The following is a 20,843-nucleotide window of genomic DNA, read 5'->3' as shown; positions in this document are numbered from 1 at the left end:
TGTTAAATTAAAGTGCACAATATTTTGAGATATTGATTTTATTCATTGCCAAAATAAACAACAGCTCTGTACTAATTTTATGTTTAAAAAGTAGTCTTAATGAACAGCCCCGTAGAAGATGGTTTCCTTTCTAGAAAACCTTTGTGCCTTTTGTGCTTCCTGTGACTTTATTTTCAAAAAACAGAATCTTCTTCACTCAGCAGCAACTTCCACACCAAAGCCCGTTATCTATGTGACTCGCTAGCGCTTGTGCAGCGTTTTGGATTTTTACTGTCAGCATAAAATCATTTGCTTCTGGTTACGAATAGATTTCTTGGAGCGTATCAAGTTATAATGCAATGTTGGTTAATGTAGATGAGTTAGTGGTTCTGTAAGGTATAACCATGTCGTAGCACATTAATTATTTGATAGTTTTCTACTATTAAAAGAAAACCTAGCTGAAGGTTTTCTGTTGCCAAGTATAGAATTCAGTGCTCTGTTTCTCCGTGTCTTGCTGCACTGAGTCCATGTTGAATATGACACAGCTGACACACTTTTCAGGCAACATTTGGAGCTGGTGCAGCTCATGTTGCTCAGGTCTGACTCCCCTTGCAAGAAGTTGGCAGCTGTAGCAGTGGATAGGTCAAAGGCGTGTGCATTCATGTCAGAGAGGGTGGCTCTGATGACAGAGAGGGGTTGTCCTACTGCCCCACTATCCTGCAGTTACCAGCGCTCTGCTCACTGAAACCGTAAAATGTTGGAGTAAAGTGCTTTGTACCATTAAACATGGCTTCCCTCTTTCTTATTGATAAATAAGACAATGTGCACTGGTTTACATGTTCCAGTACTAAGGTTTACATTTTATCTTGAATAATGGGGTCATAGCCATTCCCACTTTGCCCATCTTGTTAATTACTCCTTTGCTCACTCCACACCAATTTCTGTTATATAACTGGCATTAGTTTGGAAATTACTTTGTAAAGGACTGCTCTGAAAAGCCCTGAATAAGAAGGGCTCTGTTGGTGGGGGGTGGGGGGCATGGCTGACATGTATGTCAAAAGGGTCAAACTGAGCAAAGTGGAAGGCAAACCAATGCTTTGAAGATAACGTTACTAGTATTTCAGGATGGATGAGAGGGATTAGGAGAGGAAGGTGTGAGGAACAGTTATGAACAGGCAAACCACACAAGTCAGTGTTATATGTTGTAGCCCTCTCACCCATCCCTCCTTACCACAACGTCCCTTGCTCAAGGCTTAGACCTGTGTCTTGTTTTAGGAAGGTTTTATCAGCTATAGTCATTCCTCTGCTTTCTGGTGCACCTGGAAGCTGATCACTGAAACCAGTCTTCAGTGCTTAGCCTTTGAGCAACTCATTTGAATAATCAGGGATTTAAGTACCCTGCTCAAGGACTACAGTTGCTATGGTTGTTGAAGATGAAGAGACCATACTGAATCTCTTTTCTTACCCAGAATTTTACAGCAGGACCGGGGCTTCTGTCTCCACCCTTTGAGCTCAGTAGCTAGTCAACAATTTGTTTCTTTTGTCTACATCAGAAAGGTTGTTTTAGCAGAGTTTGTCAAACTTTACGCAGAATGTCGAATAAAACATAAAAAAACTTCAGAAAATTAATTTTAATATCTCCTGGGTTTGCAAAAACTACTTTTTTTTTTTAGAACAGTTACAGTGGTTTCACTGTGAAATGACACCACAAGAGACATCTATGCAGAAGGTGACATTTCTGCTGACATTTTACTGCTGCTGCCGCTGAATAATAAATGAACATGTATAACTGTCTTATGTCTGTCTTGAGTGCAGGTTCGAGCTGTTTTCAAACTGTTGATCAACAAAGTTAACAAATATCACATCTAGTACTGGTTATTAAATGAGAGATATATTAACAGCTGAAGATCCTTTTTATTGAACTTCAAAATATGAGATTTGAAGTTCAGAGCACATTATGAGGTTGGAAACGAAACTCAGGGTTTCTTGTTGAGCTCCCACAACAGATGGTTTTCTTATAGTTCTGATCGATAATCCGACTTCCCGGTACGAAGTCAATGTACCATCTGCTGTGTTTATGGTTTTGAGAAAACCAATAATTTTTAAACTGCCTCACGCCGAAATCCCTTTTAATATTATTGGCAGTTTTGCTGTATAACTAGACCTCCTACCACAATGCAGCTGATCCAGTAAGTTTCTAGGTGGTGACAAGTTAAACAAACCACTCATGTTCTGTGTTTTCTTCTTGTCTGTCGTACACAAAGAAAAAATAGAGGTGTACACACTTTTTGTGGCCAATGCAGATTTTTGGTTTTGTTCGAGGTCTGACCTTTTGTTTCCAGTTTGACTGATTACGATTTTTCTTTTTCCCCCAAATACAAAAACGTATAAAAGAGAAAACACTTGTGTAGATTTAAATATAACAGAAAATTAAAGAACTTATTTCTATTTATGCATCAAAGCCTGTGCCCCAACCTTTAGCAATTTTTAATAAACACAATAAAGTTGCATTGAAATATGTTGTCGATTGATGCATTTGTAGAGTGAAGAAGGTGGTAGTTCAATGTTTTGATTTAATTTAATGAAAAAAAAGGATTATTAAGCATTCGACCTGCTGATCACTGATCAAAGAAAAAATGTCTGTTTCCAATCTTTGACCAAGTCATTGGTGAAACTTTCCTGACTTTGAGCAGAAAAGGATGTGTTAAATGTTAGATGCACCAGTTAAACCAATCAAAAAAACATTGCACTTAACATTTTCGCCAGTAAGTCACCCTTTGGAACCCTGGTTTGTTTACACAAACAAGTTTTAATTGCATGCGTAGACATGGAGTCACGACAAATGACTACATAAATAGCTTTTGATAATGTTGTGGAATCCAAAATTCAACTTTTTGTTGAAGAAAACGCTCCCCAAAGTATTTCTTTTTCTCAAAAGCTTAGAGCTTGTTTGCCAAATGACTTCAGTTATATGTGATTTGCCCAGCTGGTAAACAGCAGCTCAGTTTTTCACATAAGGCACTAGAAGCGGAAGAGGGGTCAAGGTGGCGTATCAGTCTGGGTCGAGTTAGTGTTTTTCTGCTTCTGGCAAAGGAAATTTAATGAAAGCGGAGTTAGAAACGGAGGAAAGGTTCTCCTTAGCTGGACCGGTAACACCCCCTCAGCAAATCAGCGCTTGTTGCTATGTGTGCTCTGAATCTGCTCCTTTGTGTTTAAAACAGTGTGGGACACAAATACACATCACTCACACACGTGTCACTGAGTTCAAAGTTTTGAAGTAGCATTTAACTACACATGAGAAGAAAAAAGCTGAAAACTTTCAACAAATGTAGACTTGTAAACTAAGGCTGCGAAAGACACTTGTAGAGTTAAGTAGTTGGTAACAAACTAAGTTTATTGGCAACATGGATCTGTGTGTTTCTGTTTTATTTTTTTGTTCACCAGTGCTCATTACCAACCCTCACGGTCTCTGGCAGAAACTGTTTTCATGGCAGACTTTACCATCATTTCCAAGGTCCCATAACACAAGGCAGACAAAGACAGGAAAGGTGAGCTGGAAACCCAGCTTGACCCTCTTGTTGCATTTGAGGTCACTGCCAAACCTCTGCTGTTCCACCCAAAGCTGGGAACAAAAGCAGCGTTGTAATAAAGAGTGACATGAACACACAGACACATGGATGCCACTCAATACACACAAAACAAGCATGATTACATAAACAGATGAACAGAGCAGTTATTGTGTACAAAGCCAGGACATGGTATAGAACAGAGTGGTGCAAATACACAGTACACATCACTGCCCACTCACATGCACAGGAGGAGCTTCAATTGTCTTCAACGTCAAGTTGAAACTCTGTCACAGACACAAACAAATAATTGAAGGGGAGCTGATTCCCACACACAAACACACTTCAGTCACCCTGACGGGAATGTTTGAACACGTCGTCCCTGTTGCCATGGTAACGCTTGTTCTTCCACCCAGTCTTCCCTGGTCACCCGTGGTAATCATGGATCACGGAGTCCATCAGGAGGAGAGAAAACAGTGATGTCATGTATCTGTTTCCCATTCGCAACAGCTCCTTTAAAAACAGGAAGAGAAACCGCAGCTGTTTATTGCTATTACTTTGCTAATGTTGAATTGTAAGTAGGCATGGGCCACTATAAGAGTCATTATATAATAACCATTACTAAACATCCCAGTTTCAAGGTAAAAGTTAAAACAAACATTTCCAACAGCTGAACTGAAAAGTAACTATATCATTGCAGTTATAATAATGTGTATAAAAAGGTTACTTGGGCTGCGCAATGTATTGCAAATGTATCATCATTATCATTGTGACCAATTTTAATACAGCAAAGAACTGTTTGGAATGCAATCCTTGCTGACTGACATATTCTAAGTGACATGAATGAGCATTTTACATGCAAATAATATACTCCTGTCTCACTGCTGTGAATGTCCATGTCTGAGTCAAGACTACATGTCCACAATGCTAAAGCTAGCAGAGATTGCTGTAGCCCTCCAGAGAAACCAGGGAGTGACCAAAATGTGGATTTATCACCAATATTACCATAGCAATATTTATCAGTAATATCACTATTGCGTTATTTCTTTATTTTGTAATATTGTTCGGCCCTAACACATAGGCATCAGTAAATATATAAAAAAAGGGCGCTAAGTTGTGTAATAAATAACTTAAATCCAGTTGTCTAATGGCTGAACACATTTTCAACACAGTAAGTTCAGAACTCAAGGCACTTGTAGTCGCAGCACTGTAAGTGACAACAAATGTAGCCTCCCTCTACAGAGACATGTTTTAGGTCTTGTCAGAAATCTGACAGATTAGATCCATCAGCTTTTCAACATCAGTTTGGGTTTGAACATGAAAATCTTTGACAGCAGCAGTACTTTTCTAAAAACTCTAGAAGTTGTTGGCAATGAGTCAGACTTGGGACATTGGCTCTTTAGGTAATACTAGAAATCAGGAGTACAGCCGTACTCTGTTGGCTCTTACTATACTTTAGGAATCTGGTCTGAGTGCCTGATGTGGTTTAATCACACGTTGCTGCACCAACTGTGTGGCGCTGCATCAGGTGGCAAAGAATGCAGGATTCAGCTAGGCAAGAGGTCATAATCTGCCAATTTCCCTTTAATGAGTGATTGATAGGGAGTTTTTTGTTGTTTTTTTTTACCAATGTGTTGATAGTCCTTTAAAAAGAAATTGTGAATCAGTCAAAATTTAAATCAGCAGGTTGGGCCTTAAAAAAAAAAAAAAACCTAAATTAGTTACAGATATGAAAAGCATGATTGGTGCTGTTGTAGGTTTAGTTCTTAGTGGCTAGCTCAATGTAAAAAGTAGCACAAAAGCTATTTTTGAGAGTTAGTCTGTAGTTGGTAAACATCCTCCAAATCAATGTTTGCATAGTCATTGCAAGTTTGGAATGCTGATGGTTAGGATTTTGGATCATGGTTTTCCAAAAATATGTTTGCAGGAGCGGGCATGTTTACATGCTGATTACCTGCATTTGTCTGTGTACTTGTTTTTATTTAGTGAAGCATTTGTAGGTAGGCAGTATTTGAAAACAACTTGTTTTTCATTATTTAACTGAAGTGACATAATTTGGCCCCGAGGAGCATCTGGGCTCTAAAAATACTCTCATGCTGCCGAACTGATCACAGGGCAGAAAAGACGTCACAGCAAACAATTCACATGGCGGCAGAACTGCTGACACATCAGATCTGGCACCTGCTTTGCCATTAGTACATTTGAGTTCTTTGAACGTGGATGGGTGCTTTTTATAGTCTTATGAGATCAAATCTAGTCCAGGTTTTCATAAAGAAATAATCAGACATGACTCATGCATTATATGAAATTTTAAGTACCAACTACAATAAAAATTACAACTGAAAAAATATTTACAATATCAAGTAAAAAGAGGAGAAGAAGCCAAAAAGAGAGAGCACAATGATTCTGACAGTTATAGAAAAGTTTCATAAAAGCTAAATAGCAAAGCGCTTATTATGCCGAAGTAAGCAAATTGAGTTAGAAGCCACAAAACACATACAGTTTTAGAAACTGTATAATGTTTCACTAGATGGGACACATTTAATTGATAGCAGAAAACTACATCAGGCTATGGAGGCACGATTTCCCTAACCAACTAACTCCATTTAAGAACAGTCCAACGCCCTGCTTTGTGGTGAATTTTAGCATCTCTGGAATAGTAAATTAGCTGACTGGGCTGTGTATGTGTATGACAGAGTTAGGTTTTAATAACCATAATGCAGAAAGTCTCACCAGTGTCAGCATATTACTGTAGGACGTAACTTGTGTTCATTTAAACTATTTTCTTACTTTCACACATATAACATGTGCTGCATGAACTTAAGGCTTTCCTCTAAGCCTTTAACTTGGGCTGCTGGAAGACATTGTCAAAATTCAGAGAAAGAAAAGGTAGCATGAAAGAACAGTCAGTGTAATCTCACTTTCTACATATTTCAAATAATGGGTGCCATGAAAAAAAGTATAATAATAACCGGAAACAGACAAATCTGTGCCTGAATCCGGCGCTACCAGGCCACACTGATGACGACGCTCTGTGAAGGCAGATACTGAATGAAGAATGCTCTTTTCAAATAAAGTCAGAAGAAGCACAGTTATATTTATTAAAAGGAACATATATTTTTTACAACGTGATAGGACATGTCTGCAGTTCAGGCTGCGACAGAGAGAGAGACTTTCAGCAGATAATATGAAGACTGATAAAGTACGGCAAAGTTTCTCTGCTTCATACTTTTGATCATTCAACCTCTGCCATGTAACATGCTGGATTTAAAAATGTTGGCAGGCTTTTGGAAATCTCAGTTAAAGTAAGAATCAACCTTCTCCACACGTTAACACTAAGACCACTGCCTTTGAAATGCTGGCCATGCTAACTGCATCTTTAAAATGGTAAAACCCTGGTTTACAGCTACTACCCTTTCACTTGCTCCCCATGTTGTTGCGTCACATCCTGTTAATAATTATTATCACTAATTAAGTTCCTTAATAATTAGTGAACAATCATGAAGGGAAGGCTAGAGAAAAACATTTTTCAATGCTCTTCTCATCAAAAATCTCAAAATTTTTTTTGCCTTGAATAAAACGTTAATGATAAAAAAAACACAAACTAACATGTCATCAGCATGGATTTTATGTTTCTACGTTAAAGATGGACCCTTTTAACCAAGACAGCAAAAAACATTTCAAAACTTTATAAAATGTTTAATTTCTTTATTTAATAGGCTTAGCAAATACAGTGTTAAAAAAAAATGACAAAAAGAAGGAAAAAAGAAACAGAAAATAAATATGATGACATAATGTATACAATCAGTGTACATATTCATAGGGTAGGGAGAAGTATGAAGTTATAGTGACACACTCTCACACTGATTTGTTCCCAGTTACATGAAGAAAACATCTTAATAATGTGCTACAAAATATATTTACAAAGAATATTATACATTATATTTACATAAAAGCAGCAGTACTACAACCAATAAACCAGTGTTGACGAAGCCTGTTATTGGAGGATAAAAATAGTGTTGTGTAACCTTCGATTTGATGAGGGGAAAGGTTTTCACTGCGGTAGTTGGGAGAAGTTTTCATTATAAAAATGTTAAGACATTTGAGAAAATACAGAAAAAGTGTTTTCAGTGCATAGAAGTCCTTGAATTATTTGGGAAAATAATTATTTTGAGCTGCATAAAGAACATCTGTCACCAGCTTTGATCAAAATAATTTGCACCAACATTTAACCTTCTCAACTCGGTTCTGCTCAAAGACCGCTGATGTCATTGTGTGTGTGTAAAGTTGACACACTTCATCGAGCCCAGCAGACTGCTGCCTGGAGATTGCCTTTAATACGCAGCCTTTCAGCTGGCTGGTTATCTAAAGCCAGCAGCCCGCCCAAGAAATCAAATGTCCTACTCATATCAGCTTAGGACTTCAAGATTTCACACAAGCTATGAATCTTAAGCCTGTAAAGCACTCTTTCTTAAGAAAATAAGTTGCAGCTATTTGTTCTCGGTTTAATTATTTATTCTTAGGGGAAAGAAATCACCAGAGCACTTAAAGCTTTAATGTGTTGCTCAAGTGGAGCTCACCCATCGAGTTATTCATTTTCTTGTTTTTCAGTCAGTTTGGACACAGTAGATCAGAGTGCAGCTCAAAAGCACTTTGAATATTGCTTAATTTTTTTTCGTATTAGTTTTGGAACTGGGTGCTTTAGATAATAACAGGTCAAGATGTTTTGCTAGTTCACAAATTTAAATAGTTTAGTTTGTATGTTGGTGACATCTGGAAGATTTATGGAGAATTAACTTGTGTCCATAAAAACAGCTTCAAGTTTCAATGTAATGCAAAGGAAACACTGGCAGTTATGTTACTGTGACATCTATCTAATATTTTGGCAACTTTTATACTAAAATTACAATTTCTTTAGACTTTCCATTGTGGCTGCATTGAAATAATATTTGGTTGGGGCAGTGTACTTTGGTTGGATAGCCTCACTTTACATATTTAGTCATTGTGGCCAAACAGCTCACTCCAGAAACCATTTCTTCAGTAACATTAGACTTGGTGGGCACCTGTGGGCATTCCACGGTAATGTTATAATCTCTTCATTGTGAAAAGTGACACTGTTGTTCCAGCATCTCCCAGTTTATGATTGTCTTCAGTCTTGGTGGTTCCTGGTTTGTTATTGAACATCTTGAACGATTTGTTCGTTCATTAGATGGGTCTGTTGGGGGTCAGATGGTTGACATAGGAATGCAGTTGTGTGGTTTTAGGAGAACAATGACCTCAAACACACATCAAAATTAGTTTTGGGACGGCCTCTAGAGTGGCAACTAACCTCAAACCTTTTGAAAGGTTATGGACTATGCTGAGAATCTGAGTCCGTGGGAGGAAACCAAACAATTTGAATGAGTTTAATCGGGAACAGTGGTCAAATATCTCACCAGAATTTAGCCAAAACCTCGTTGATGGCTACAAAAAACATTTGGTGGTGCAACTTATTTAAGGGACATATTAGGGGTGTATGTATATATTTGTAGCAGTATGTATTATTGTGACTATGTGGGTTAGAGGAATTCCATAATAAATTCAAACTTCCTATTTCATGTTCTAGAAATAGTTTTTTTTTGTTATATCTTAACTCTAGTAAAAGAATGGTTCAGATGCATCAAATATTATCTTGTTCATTTTAATTAGGAGCTTCGGTGGACATTGTTGTTCAAAAGAGTCAAATCTTTAAAAGAGGTTGTTTAATAGATGGTGTACAATTATGAATTTTCAGTAAACCTATTTGGTTCTTATCTATGAGGACCTAATGTATTCAGGCCAGTCATAGGGATGTTTAATGAACACATGAGGCAAAGCATTTGTAGATCTATGAAGTCTTTGTCATTCTGCCATTTTATTAATAAAACTGGCAACTGATGAATACAGATTTTCATTAAAGCAAGGATAGTTGTTGAATATTGAAAGCAATCATTAAAACGTAATGCGGTAAAAATAACTGAGAGCACTTTGTGCTGGCTGTGCTGGCTGAACGTAGGACAAAAGGAGATGGGAGTGGTGACCATATGGATACTTACACTGCATTTAAATTAGCTTCCAGAGAGTGGATGAGAACATTTGTATGTGTGGAAAATACAGCAACCTTTGCCACAGAAAAATGAGCAAACAGGCAATGGTTGTGTGGCCACAGTGCTGGGATTAATGGGTCATCATATCTGAATGTGTGTGACTCCATTACCTCCTTCTGTCTTCCCATCTGTCCCCCTGTTAAAGCAGCAACACTCCCTGATATTAGGTGTAACAACATATCCCAGCTACATGCATTCAGTGAAAGATGATCACTGTCATGCTCAAGAATCTCTTCACGAGTATCTGGGAGTTTAATGGGGAGTGCAGCACACGATTTAGTTCGATTGACTTTATTGATACGGTGCCAAATCGCAACAAATGTCACCACAGGGCACTGTACATGAAAATAAATAAATCCAATTAAAAATGGTCCAAACAGTTAGTTTCAGGCCAGTAAGTAAAACATGGTCCATCCAAGGAAACCAGCAGGTTGCATGAAGAGGAGTTTGAGAGGACAGGAATGAGACAGGTCGGGAAATAATACCTGCCAAAAGAAAATGAAAGCTGTAGTTCTTAACCGTAACTTCAAGAATGAAGAAAATATCAAGAGAAAATGTGCTCATTGGACTCAGCCCTCCAACAGTATAGGCTAGTAGCAGCATACCTACAGGTATGGCTCACCTAAAATCTGAAATAAAGGTCCTGAAAGTTAACTCCCTATTTGAAACTTTAAGCTGGTTCCATAGGAAAGGAACATGGGGACTGGAGGTTATGCCTTCCATTATAAACTCTAGGAACCACAAGTAAACCCGCTGTTTGAGACCAAAGCGCTTTGTTAGGGTCTTGGTTGAACATAGAACATATAGAACTATTTGCTCTTCAATAAAAGATAGATCTCGGTCATTTGGAACATCATAAATAACAAGAAAATGATTAAAATAAATTGTATTTTGTATTATAACAGTCAGTAAAATGGAGAAATATGATCTCACCTTTTCATTTTCATCAGAACATTACCTGCTGAGTTTTGGATCAACTGAAGTATTGTAATAGTCCAGCGTAGAAGTTACAGATGGATTTATCACTTTTTCCTGCATTACTCTGAGACAATTTTTTAATTTTGGGAATAATACATAATGAAAGAAAAAGATCTTAGAAAATTGTTTGATGTGAGACACATAGTAAAGAGAAGTGGTCCAAGCACCAGACTGTGTGGAACTCCATAATAATAATTACATACAGCATACAGCTACTGTCTTAATCCCCTACAACATGTTCAAAACTCTGTAGAAGCACATTATGATCCATTGTATCCACTGTAGCACTAAGATCTTACAGGCACAAGTCCATTATCTGAGGCTATGAGAATATCCCTTGCAGCCAAGGCACTAACATGTCAGACTGTTTTATTTGCCAATCTAATGGTTGTGAGCAGGGAGGAATCATGTAAACATGAGTGTCTGAATGTTTACTTTGAAGAATGAGCTTGTTTAGCTATCAAGGCTGACCTCTCTGCCTCTACCCTGGAGGCCTTTTTCCATCCCACATGACTCTGTGCTGATCTTTTAGCTCAAGGACGCATAGGCAGGCGCATGCACGACTTTTCTGCTCGGCTGGCTGATGTTTAGAACTTCAGCTGTACTTAGTAGCACGTCCACACAGGTTCAAATATAAGATACCGGAGTATGAATCTGATTTGTTACCTAATGTATGACAAGAAAAGAGCGCATGCACATAGAAAGAGGAGTGGGATAAGGATTTGCATGGTGTGTTCATGCGTTGTGGCTTAGATCTGTTCTATACTGTACACATTAGCTAAGCTTCTTATTTTAGTTTCTATGGTGTGAAGGCTGTAGATCAGTGGAATGGGGGGAAAATGGACTGAATGTCGTCACGTTGAAACAGAAAATGCTCAAACACAGGGAAGATGATGAGGATTAATATTACTTGTTTCTAGGTATGAGGTGTTAAAGCAAACATTTTAAATGAACATGTATATATGATATATTTACCTTTTTATAAAACAGAAAAGCAACAATAATTCTTGCTGCTGTAAAAAATATTACATGTTGGTTATTAAATTTATAATAGTTTTGACAACATTTCTTCATTGTGATTTTGATGGACTGAAGCGTCAGTGTTGAATAAATACTGGTTCAGTTTAGCAAACATGCTTGTTGCACAGAATTGTATACCTGTGATTAGCTGGTTAATTATTTGGACTAAATGCTGCAGTAGAAAGCCTGCAGTCAGCTGCTTAACAGACACGCAGCTGTAGTTTAAAACAGCATTGCTTTAAATGAGAATGATGGATGGTGTACAAACCAGTGATAAATAACAACCTGTACAAGCCTTGATGTTTATCTAAGAATGCAGAATAATACAGCGAAGAGAAATCGTACCGCTTAGTTGTGGATGCTGCAGAAATGCAGATTTGTTCCATCTTCTCATTGTTGTGGTGTTCCACATCATGGTCTCCTGTAGACCTCATTGAGGTTGTGTCTTTGTGTTTGGTGTATGTGGCCCACATATAGGAATGTTATGTGCAGGCACAATGCCTTAATGAACGGCAGCTCTGATCTGAGGGTACTGGGCCCCTTAACTAAAGCCAGCACCAGGAGACCTGAGTCCACCACTGCATGTGTATGTTTCAGTCTGTTTTTTTCCCCTTTGATGTTGACTTCCAGCTATGTGCTGGTATTTGATGGGAGAGCATGTGTGTTTTTGCCATGTGAGCTTTGGAGTTGTATGTATTGCTTTCTAAGCAATCTGACACCCACTGTTCACATATGAGTTGAGGCTCTGTGTACGTTTTTCATCAGAGGGTATGGTTTGCGTTTCAGCCCTCGGAGGCTGTTTGCCTCAGAAGCTGAGAAAAACGGCTCCTGCATGAAACCTTAGCGGTTTATAACGGTGTCAGAGCAAGCTCACTGTCATGTAAAGGTAATGTACTGTGACCTTGGAAGCTGACCGTTGTCATATATTGCTCCCTCGCTCCTTTCTCTCTGGCTCTCTGGCTCCTTTTGTTTGGAACTTTCAGATTTCAGCCCATGAAGAAAAGGGGATTGTCTCAGGATATAGTCTCTGTCTCTCTCTCTGTTTCTCTCTCTTCTTTTCATCCTGCATTTATTTAGCCTACAGCTGGCTAACAGACCCCTTTACCCCCCTCCTTCTTCTCCAGTCCCTCCTTCCTTCATGTTTTGTATTGGACTGTCTCACTCCACATGCAGCAGCAGCAGCTCAGAGCCTTGTAGGAGGAGTTCCCTGAGAGGGATGTCCGTGACTGGCTGGCTGAGAGAGATACTTGTGTACACTTCTGCAGAGCCAGCTGAGGGAGATTCTGTTTTAGCAAGCCCAGCTCCTATGGAGTGTGTGCATGTGTGTGTGTACTCTGCACCTCTGTCCTTGTGCTGACCTGGGAAAAAAGGAAAAAAAAGAGAAATTAACTTCAGTTCAGGTTGACACTGAATCAAATATTTAGAACCTTCAAGGTTACAAGCAGCGAGCCTCTGCACATCAGTGTGTTGCCAAGAGAGAAAGCAGTGATTTTCCTGTGCTGCTGTGAATCACCAGACCTGATGTGGGATTTAGGGAGTTTTCTCTGGAGGAGTAAAGGAAGTGGAATGCAAAAATGGCCCCTGTAATTGTCTAAATTACTTACCCAGAATCTATGCATCAGTTATACTGCACATAACAGGATTTGCTTATATTTGTACAGATACACTGATCAGATATTTATGACTGATATTCAGTCTTTGGTTTTATAAAGCTTTCATCTGAGGGCACAAATTTTAGCCCAATTGATATGACATGACATCAGGTGTGTGAGGGTATAGTCAATGTACGTGACTAAGCAAATGCAGTGATTATGGAGTCCTTTTTATCTTATTTTGCTCAATAGCATGGTCAGTGCATATAGTACTACAAAAACAGCAGTGTTCATGTCTGAGAATGCAGACTATAATATTAACTGAGATGTCCAAGAGACATCTCCATAACACACATAGGCTGAAAGCTCAAATAGAAACAGAACAGCTTAGCTGTACTGCATCAACCTTCCTGTTGTCTGCTGAAAGTCTTGCTCTCTCTCATCCTGATGAGCCTCTGACATGTTGTGGTATCTCATAGAAAATATAGCTTGTTTTTCAAAAGCTTCAGACATCTCAGAGCCTCTTTCATTTTGAAACACCTTACCGATACTAAAGATGGCTAACTGAGTATTCTTCACCTGGTAACAGCTTCTACCCTAAAGAGGGTTTTCAGTCTGGTAGTACCTCAGTATGGTTGTTGAACTGATCAGATCAGAAGATGTGTTTTTTTTTTTGTTTCCAACCATTTGTCTTGTGACCTTTTTAATGCATCCAGTCACTAGCGCATGTATTGTAAGATACAGCCAGTTGATTATTCCTGTTATTGGCTGTTAGTCTTGGCTGTTATTTTAACCAAGCTGTAGGGAACCAGACCCTTCTTCCATGGAAAGCCTTATTCCGTCTGATCAGCCCCACCACGTTCAGCAGCGGGGTGGTGTACCACACCCTCTTTTATTCTCTCCCGCACTGTGGTTTTGTATCTGGTGTTTTGTGAATGCCGTCCGATGGGTATGAATGAAGTCATTATCGGTTCTACTTGTTCTTGTGTGTTTGTTCCTTCTCCGTGTCAGAGAAGAAATGATGTGCGGTTTCTCCCCACAAGTCAGCTGACACAAAGCGTCTTAACATGTTCCTTTGAAGCGGACAAACTGGAAAAGTTGTCATGCTATCCATTCCCCCAAACAAGACTCTTCAGCCACAGTTAAATGATCCCATCCATCTCAGCAAAAATAAAATACAAGTGGATGACTGTTGTTGCTAGGGAAATTTTTAATACCCTAGAATCACTCATTGAATATGCTAACATTTATCTACTTTCCTCCAGCTGTTTCTTTAATGTTTGCTTCTTTGTAATTATGCTAACCTTCTGCTTCTCTTTCTTCTATTTGTCTCAGATGCGACAGAGGAGTTTTTCGAGTATGACGCAGAGGAATTCCTGGTGTTCCTGACCTTGCTCATCACAGAGGGAAGGACACCAGAATATTCAGTAAAAGGCAGGACCGAGGGGCTGCACTGTCCCCCAGCTCAGTCGGGCATGCCTCCTCTTCACAAGCATGACTGCAGTGACAAACTGCCTCAGGTACCAAACCAACACATACACCAGCTGCATATTTGGCCAATTATTTTAACTTTGAAAAGCCATCCAGCTTGTTTTAGGAGGGTTCCTACGCAGTCTGGAAAAGTAGATGGTTTGATTTCAGTATTTTCCTGGTCTGAATAGTAAGGAAAAACTCTATAGTTTCCAAACTCTATTCCCTATAACATGTATACCAGTTTTCTTTCCTTTTATGCCTCCTACTTTCTTTCATTGTTCTCTTTCTTGTGTCCACACTTCTTTTCCTCTTTGTCTTTTCTTCCGTCCTTCCTTGTATCCATACCTCCTTTCCCTCTTTCTTCTTTTACTTTCTTCATTCCTGTTATTCCATCCTGTCCTTCATTTCTTTTCCATCCATCCATCCATCCTTACTTCCTTCCTTGTTCCATATTTAAAGCCTGCCCAATATAGAAATATCTGCCATAAATTCAAAGTAAACTGTACAATTTTGTATTTTAAACTGAACATAAATGACTGAGAGCTCTGGAAAGTGTCAAATGTTTAAATAAATAAATCTAAATAAAAGCTAATAGGAGGCCTGAAAAAAATCCAGTACTACCAGAAAACCAGCATAGCCATTATGTTGCCCTGGAACAGTGTTGCTGAATGCAAAACTGTGGAACTTTATTATCCTAACGATTTCTATCAGGTATCAATAAATCTCCAAAGAGCCTCCATCTGCTTGCCGCCCAAACTTGTCATACATCGTTTACAGTTCCTGATGAGCATTAACCTTCCTCCTGTGATGTGTGTCCCCAGTGCCGGCAAGCCAGGCGAACCCGTTCAGAGGTGATTTTGCTTTGGAAAAACAACATCCCTATCATGATCGAGGTCATGCTGTTGCCAGACTGTTGCTATGGTGACGAGTGTCCCCCTAGTGACCCCATCAGTGACCCAGTCATCAAACAAGATGCTTTGCTGTTGGAGAGGTGGACCCTACAAGCTGTTCCAAGACAGTAAGACACACACACACACAGTTGTATCTGTTGATGGACAATGCAAGAAAAGCCCTACATACTGTGTTGCATCTCCTAACTTTATTTATGTCTTGATTTTAGCTCAAACTGTCTTTTTCTGTTTCCTTAACTTTTGACATTTTTGATCGCTCAATATAATTTCAGTTACATCAAGGTTTTTGTTGATTCAGATCAAATGTTTCTTCTTCCTAAAGTTCTAACAACTATTTTCTATTTTCTTGGCAGTAGAAAATGGAAAAATACACTGCAACACATCAAGCAAAAGCAGTTTCTACTGAAATATGGAAAAAAAAGTCAGATTTAATTCTGACTTTTTTTAAATACAACTTAAAACATAACTCAGGCTAAAGAAATGTTACCCAGTATACAACACTGGTGCAATGTTTAAATTATGTTCAATTCACAGACTGAATTGTAATTATAATAGGCGGATGTCATTTTAATAATTGCTAAATACTTTTTTTTACGTAAACATAAATACGACCCAAAGATTCTTCAGTATTTTGATAAATTAGTGTTTAGATGTATCAGTGTTTTACCTGTGGCTAAATTACAATATCTATGTTATGCATATAAAATACTTTTTATTTTTACTGTTAAATAGCTGTTGTCGTTTTTTTTTTTTAGGATTTACTTTCACCAAACCTTTTAAGTAATCGCCGATCACGATCATTTAACATTCTTTCCCAACCACATTTCTTCTGCAAAGATGATGGTTCCCCACTATCCTTTCAGTTTTTAGTAATGTGTTAAACAATTCCTCAGTCCAGCAATCTCCTTAGATGTTTTGTTTGCTTGATGCGTGCATAAAAATCAGATCCTTTTGAAACAGATTAACACCTTTTCCACGACCACAGGATGCATCTTTCGCCGTAGTTGTTGAGCAGCTGCTCACTGCGTGCGTTAGGTTTAAATAACTTGTTGCCGGCTGGAACATAGGCATCCAAGACTCTCATTTATCCAATGAGAGGCTCTTACCTATTTGCTTTATTACATCTGGGTGGTGACTCTATTTTTTGGACAGGCAGTGTACAATGGAATGGTTTAGATCAGAGTATAGTCACTTGGCCCAGTCAAAGTCCAGAACCAGATCCAACGGAAAGTCTGTGGCAACACTTGAAAATTGATTTTATCAGACGAGCTTCAGCCAGTTTGACTGAGTTTGAGCTTATTTGTGAAGGAAAATTGGCAGAAATGTGAAGTCTCTAGGTGTACAGAGCTGGCAGTAACAGACGCCAAAAGGTTTGCAGCTGGAACTGGGGAAGTTGCTCCCTCAGGATCTGCTACAGTGGGCTGAATATCAGCTCCTCTTCAGATTTTTTTGTTTAATGTTGAAGACAATATACTATAAATAAAGTCCTCTTCTGAAATGAAAGCGGCGCTGACTGTGTATTCCTTTTAAAGCAGGACTCAGGGGTGTCATTTGGTTACTGCCACTGGGGAATCGGAAGCACATCCTCTGGGTCGTTTGTGCTGCATGGATGGGACTCATTCCTGCACATCCCACGGATATTTGATTGGACTGGGAGCTGGGGAATTAGGAGGCAGAACGACAGCCTTTATGTTGTCCTCCTGAAGTCATCCTTGAGCAGTTTTTGTGGCATGGTGGAGCACTCATTACTGCTGTTAGAGGTTTCTGCTGTTATTGTAGGTGTTATGTCTGCAGCAGTTGGAGATATGGCCCAGAAAGTGAACACTCAGAAACCTTTTGAGTTTTTTGAGATATCTTTCAGCACAAAAAGCTTTAAAAAAAAAAGGAATTCGTAATTTTCCCATTTTGGCACGTGTGGGAGTCAAGGGGTGGGATAATTGGCCTTACTGATTGTCCCACTTTCCTACTAACACTTTTAAACAGGGGACGTTCTTCTTAAAGGGAAGAAAACACACATCCCCTGACCATTTTCTCATTAACCTGATATACTGGCACACTTCCAACTCTATTTAACTGTGTTTTTTTTTTTATAGAAGCGGTGATCGTTTCATTGAGGAGAAAACCCTGCTATTGGCTGTACGCTCCTACGTCTTCTTCTCCCAGCTCAGCGCCTGGCTCAGCGCCTCCCATGGCATTGTCCCCAGAAACATCCTGTACAGGTCAGACTTCACACTCGCTGACACTGCTGGAACGAGGGCCTTTCAGTCAAACTACCTTGCTAAGGCTGAAGGAAATGAGCTAGGGCTATGTTTGATATTAAAAAGCAGGACTGCATTTTTCCACAGATCAATTTTAAGAACTTAATGTAGACTTTTACAGCTTCAGGTCTGTCTCAATAAAGCAGAATATCATTGGTTATATCACTAATATAGCTTAGAGTGAAACTCCTTCATTACACGGAGTGATATGTTAACTTTCAATATTATGGCTTACAGCTGATTAAAATCCCATTATTTAGTTTCTCTGTGCTGCATAAGATTGGTGAAAAATAATTTTTAATGTTATGCTGTGGCCTACATAATCACAGGGAAGAACGGTGCCAGTTGTCCGGCAAACAGTCAATGATGCCTCTACATGAAGGGCAGCTCACAAAGAAGCTGTGTGATCATAGTGCTGTGTCCAAGCATATTAATGAAAAGTTGAGTGGAAGGCAAAAATTTGGTTGGAAAAAGGCCAAAGCAACCAGAATAACCGCAGCCTCGATATGATTGTGAAGCCAAGCTAATTCTAGAGTGGGCAATGAAGAGATTAACAAGGTATGAACTAGAGCTGGAGTCAGTGCTTCAAGGGCAACTGCTTACAGACGTATCCTACACAGCTATAGGTTGCTCGGTGGTCTAAAGTGTACTTCTCAGATAAATTCAGATTTCACATTTCAATTAGAAATTCTTAGTAATTCATGTAAGAGAAGCCCCCAAGCAAGTATTAGAGTGCATATACTGTATGAAGCATGGACATACTGCTTTTTACTGGTCCTGGGATATGTAATATGTGTCAAGTTGTGTTGATGAATAACTCATTTGTGCGAAACTGAAATTTGGGTTCCCTATTAACAAAATAGTAGCCATATTCATCAAATTAACTGAAATAAATTACTCTGTTATGAAACTGTATGACATGAGTTGCAATTTGTGAATTGACTTACTGAAAAAAATAGATGTTGTAGTTCAGTGACCTGTAGCTGTAGTTTAACACAAACGTTCACATTTCCCTCTGCTCAACAGGATCAGTGCTGCTGATGAAGATTTGGTGTGGCAGTTTTCCCAGCCACCATCAGAGCACATTTTTCCTGTCCCCAATGTATCCCAGAGCGTTGCCCTGCAGGTCCGTGTCCAGTCGCTCCCCCGCCAGCCCACCTATCCCACCTTGGCTTGTAGCATCCACACCGGCCTGCCTCCGATTTACAGCAAGACCCCCAGCCTCAATCCAAACCTCAGTAGCCATGGTGGCCTGCCCACCCTGAAAAAGACCCAGGAGCCCAGCAGAGACAGCCTCCATCCCAACTCAAACATGTATGGCAAGAGCTCCAACTCCCCGTCAAGCCTTCTACTCAACGGGTTACCCATCCCTAATCTGCCCATCAACAACATCCCGATTAACAGCCTTCCTCACACTACTGTGTCACATCAATACAGCAAGAAGAGCCAGGAGCCCAGTGAAAACCTCATGTATCACAACGGAGAGCTCCCACAGGTCAACATCCCCCAGCGTCAGGGCTCCCCACTGTTCTACAGACCCTCTCACTCCCCCACACCCTCACGCTCCAACTCCCCCTCTCCGCTTCCCTCAAGTAAAGCAGGGAAGTGGTTGTACTCAGCCCTCAATGGTTCATCTGATCCCACCCAAGTGGAAGACTACAGTTCTGGTACCAGCAACACTGACCAGTCAAAGGCTCCCATCCTAGAGCCTCTAAGAAGTTTCAAGAATATATCCATGGCTGAGTTGTCTCGGTGCCCTTCCCCAAGGCCTTCTGGAAATGAAACAAATCCCCTGATTGGCTCCCTGCTGCAGGAGAGACAGGAAGTTATAGCTCGAATTGCACAAAGGCTCAATTTTTGCGACCCGACAGCACCGCCAATCCCCCCTGGTTTGTTTGCCTCTGACAACCCTCAGAAAGCCATGTGGGGCAGTAACCACGATGACAAAGCTGCCAGTAAGACCAAAGAACCTGAGATGCACCCGTATGAGTCTGTGGGACGCGTGAAGCCCGCCCTCTTCAACACTCCTGTGACAGAAACTTGTTTTGTCAAACGGGAGAGCTCCTCCCCCAAACCTGCAGCCTGCAGAAAGCTGAGAATGACTGAGGCAGCAGACAGAGTGGAGGAGAGGAATGGAGATCTGACGGACAGAGAGAAGGAGAGTGATAGGGACAGCTCCCTCATCGCTCAGGCAGTGCAAGACATCACCAGGCTCATTCGGGAGAGACTGTCTGTCCCGTCTTTGTCCCCCAGGCACAGCCGGAGCACCAGCCCGCTGCACCAAGTGCACACAACCACAGTCACACACACCGTGCGCACATACTCACACCCCCCACAAGCATCACACCCTGCCAGCAATGGCTACATCAACGGCCACGTACCCAGCCATGAACCTCAAAGAGGCAACACGCACAACGCTGCCTCACACCTGCCCGTTTGCACAGAAAAGTCCCAAGCTGGACCGAGGACCGAATGTCATTCTTCCCGGGCCCAAAATGGTGCTCAGTTTACAATTGAAGAAGCTTCACTCAACGGCCAGGCCGACACCCAGCCCGGCCGGCGTTTACGGGCTTCCCCGCAGGAGAAGCTCCGAATCAGGACACCCAGCAGCCATGAAACCCCGCCTGTCTCCCCCGTCCCGGAAAACAGTCCAAGGAATACCCAGATATTCAGCTGGAATAACCACGATGCCAGCCCAGCTACAAACTGTTACAGAATCCATGACAACAGCAAGCCTCAGACTCGATCTCAGTCACAGGCACAGAGCAGTGTGCCAGCTCAGGCTTCTGCTCTCCAGGATGAGAACCAGGCACCCTCAGAGTTTGGGTCCTTCACATCCAGTCCAGAAATGACTCCATCACCTTCAGTCCTCGTAAGCTGTTTTTTATTTAGTTCTTTTATGGAATAATCCTGTAGTCACCCTAACCTAATCCAGATTGCC

The 20,843-nt window shown here is 40.3% G+C and overlaps 1 protein-coding gene across 2 annotated transcripts in view; it reads left to right on the top strand.

The window, feature by feature from the left end:
- fam214a (family with sequence similarity 214 member A) overlaps positions 1-20,843 on the top strand; it is a 40,777-nt gene that overhangs the window by 11,954 nt on the left and 7,980 nt on the right. For both annotated transcript variants that reach the window (XM_047363176.1, XM_047363174.1), the window contains exons 2-5: positions 14,596-14,780; positions 15,555-15,751; positions 17,738-17,863; positions 18,929-20,774. In XM_047363176.1, coding sequence (XP_047219132.1) covers positions 14,596-14,780; positions 15,555-15,751; positions 17,738-17,863; positions 18,929-20,774 — 2,354 coding nt within the window. The remainder of the gene's footprint in view (positions 1-14,595; positions 14,781-15,554; positions 15,752-17,737; positions 17,864-18,928; positions 20,775-20,843) is intronic.

This window comes from Girardinichthys multiradiatus, chromosome 4 (assembly GCF_021462225.1).
Source record: "Girardinichthys multiradiatus isolate DD_20200921_A chromosome 4, DD_fGirMul_XY1, whole genome shotgun sequence".
NCBI lineage: Eukaryota > Metazoa > Chordata > Actinopteri > Cyprinodontiformes > Goodeidae > Girardinichthys > Girardinichthys multiradiatus.
Note: the sequence above shows the minus strand (reverse complement) of the source record. Positions and strands in the feature narration are given on the sequence as shown.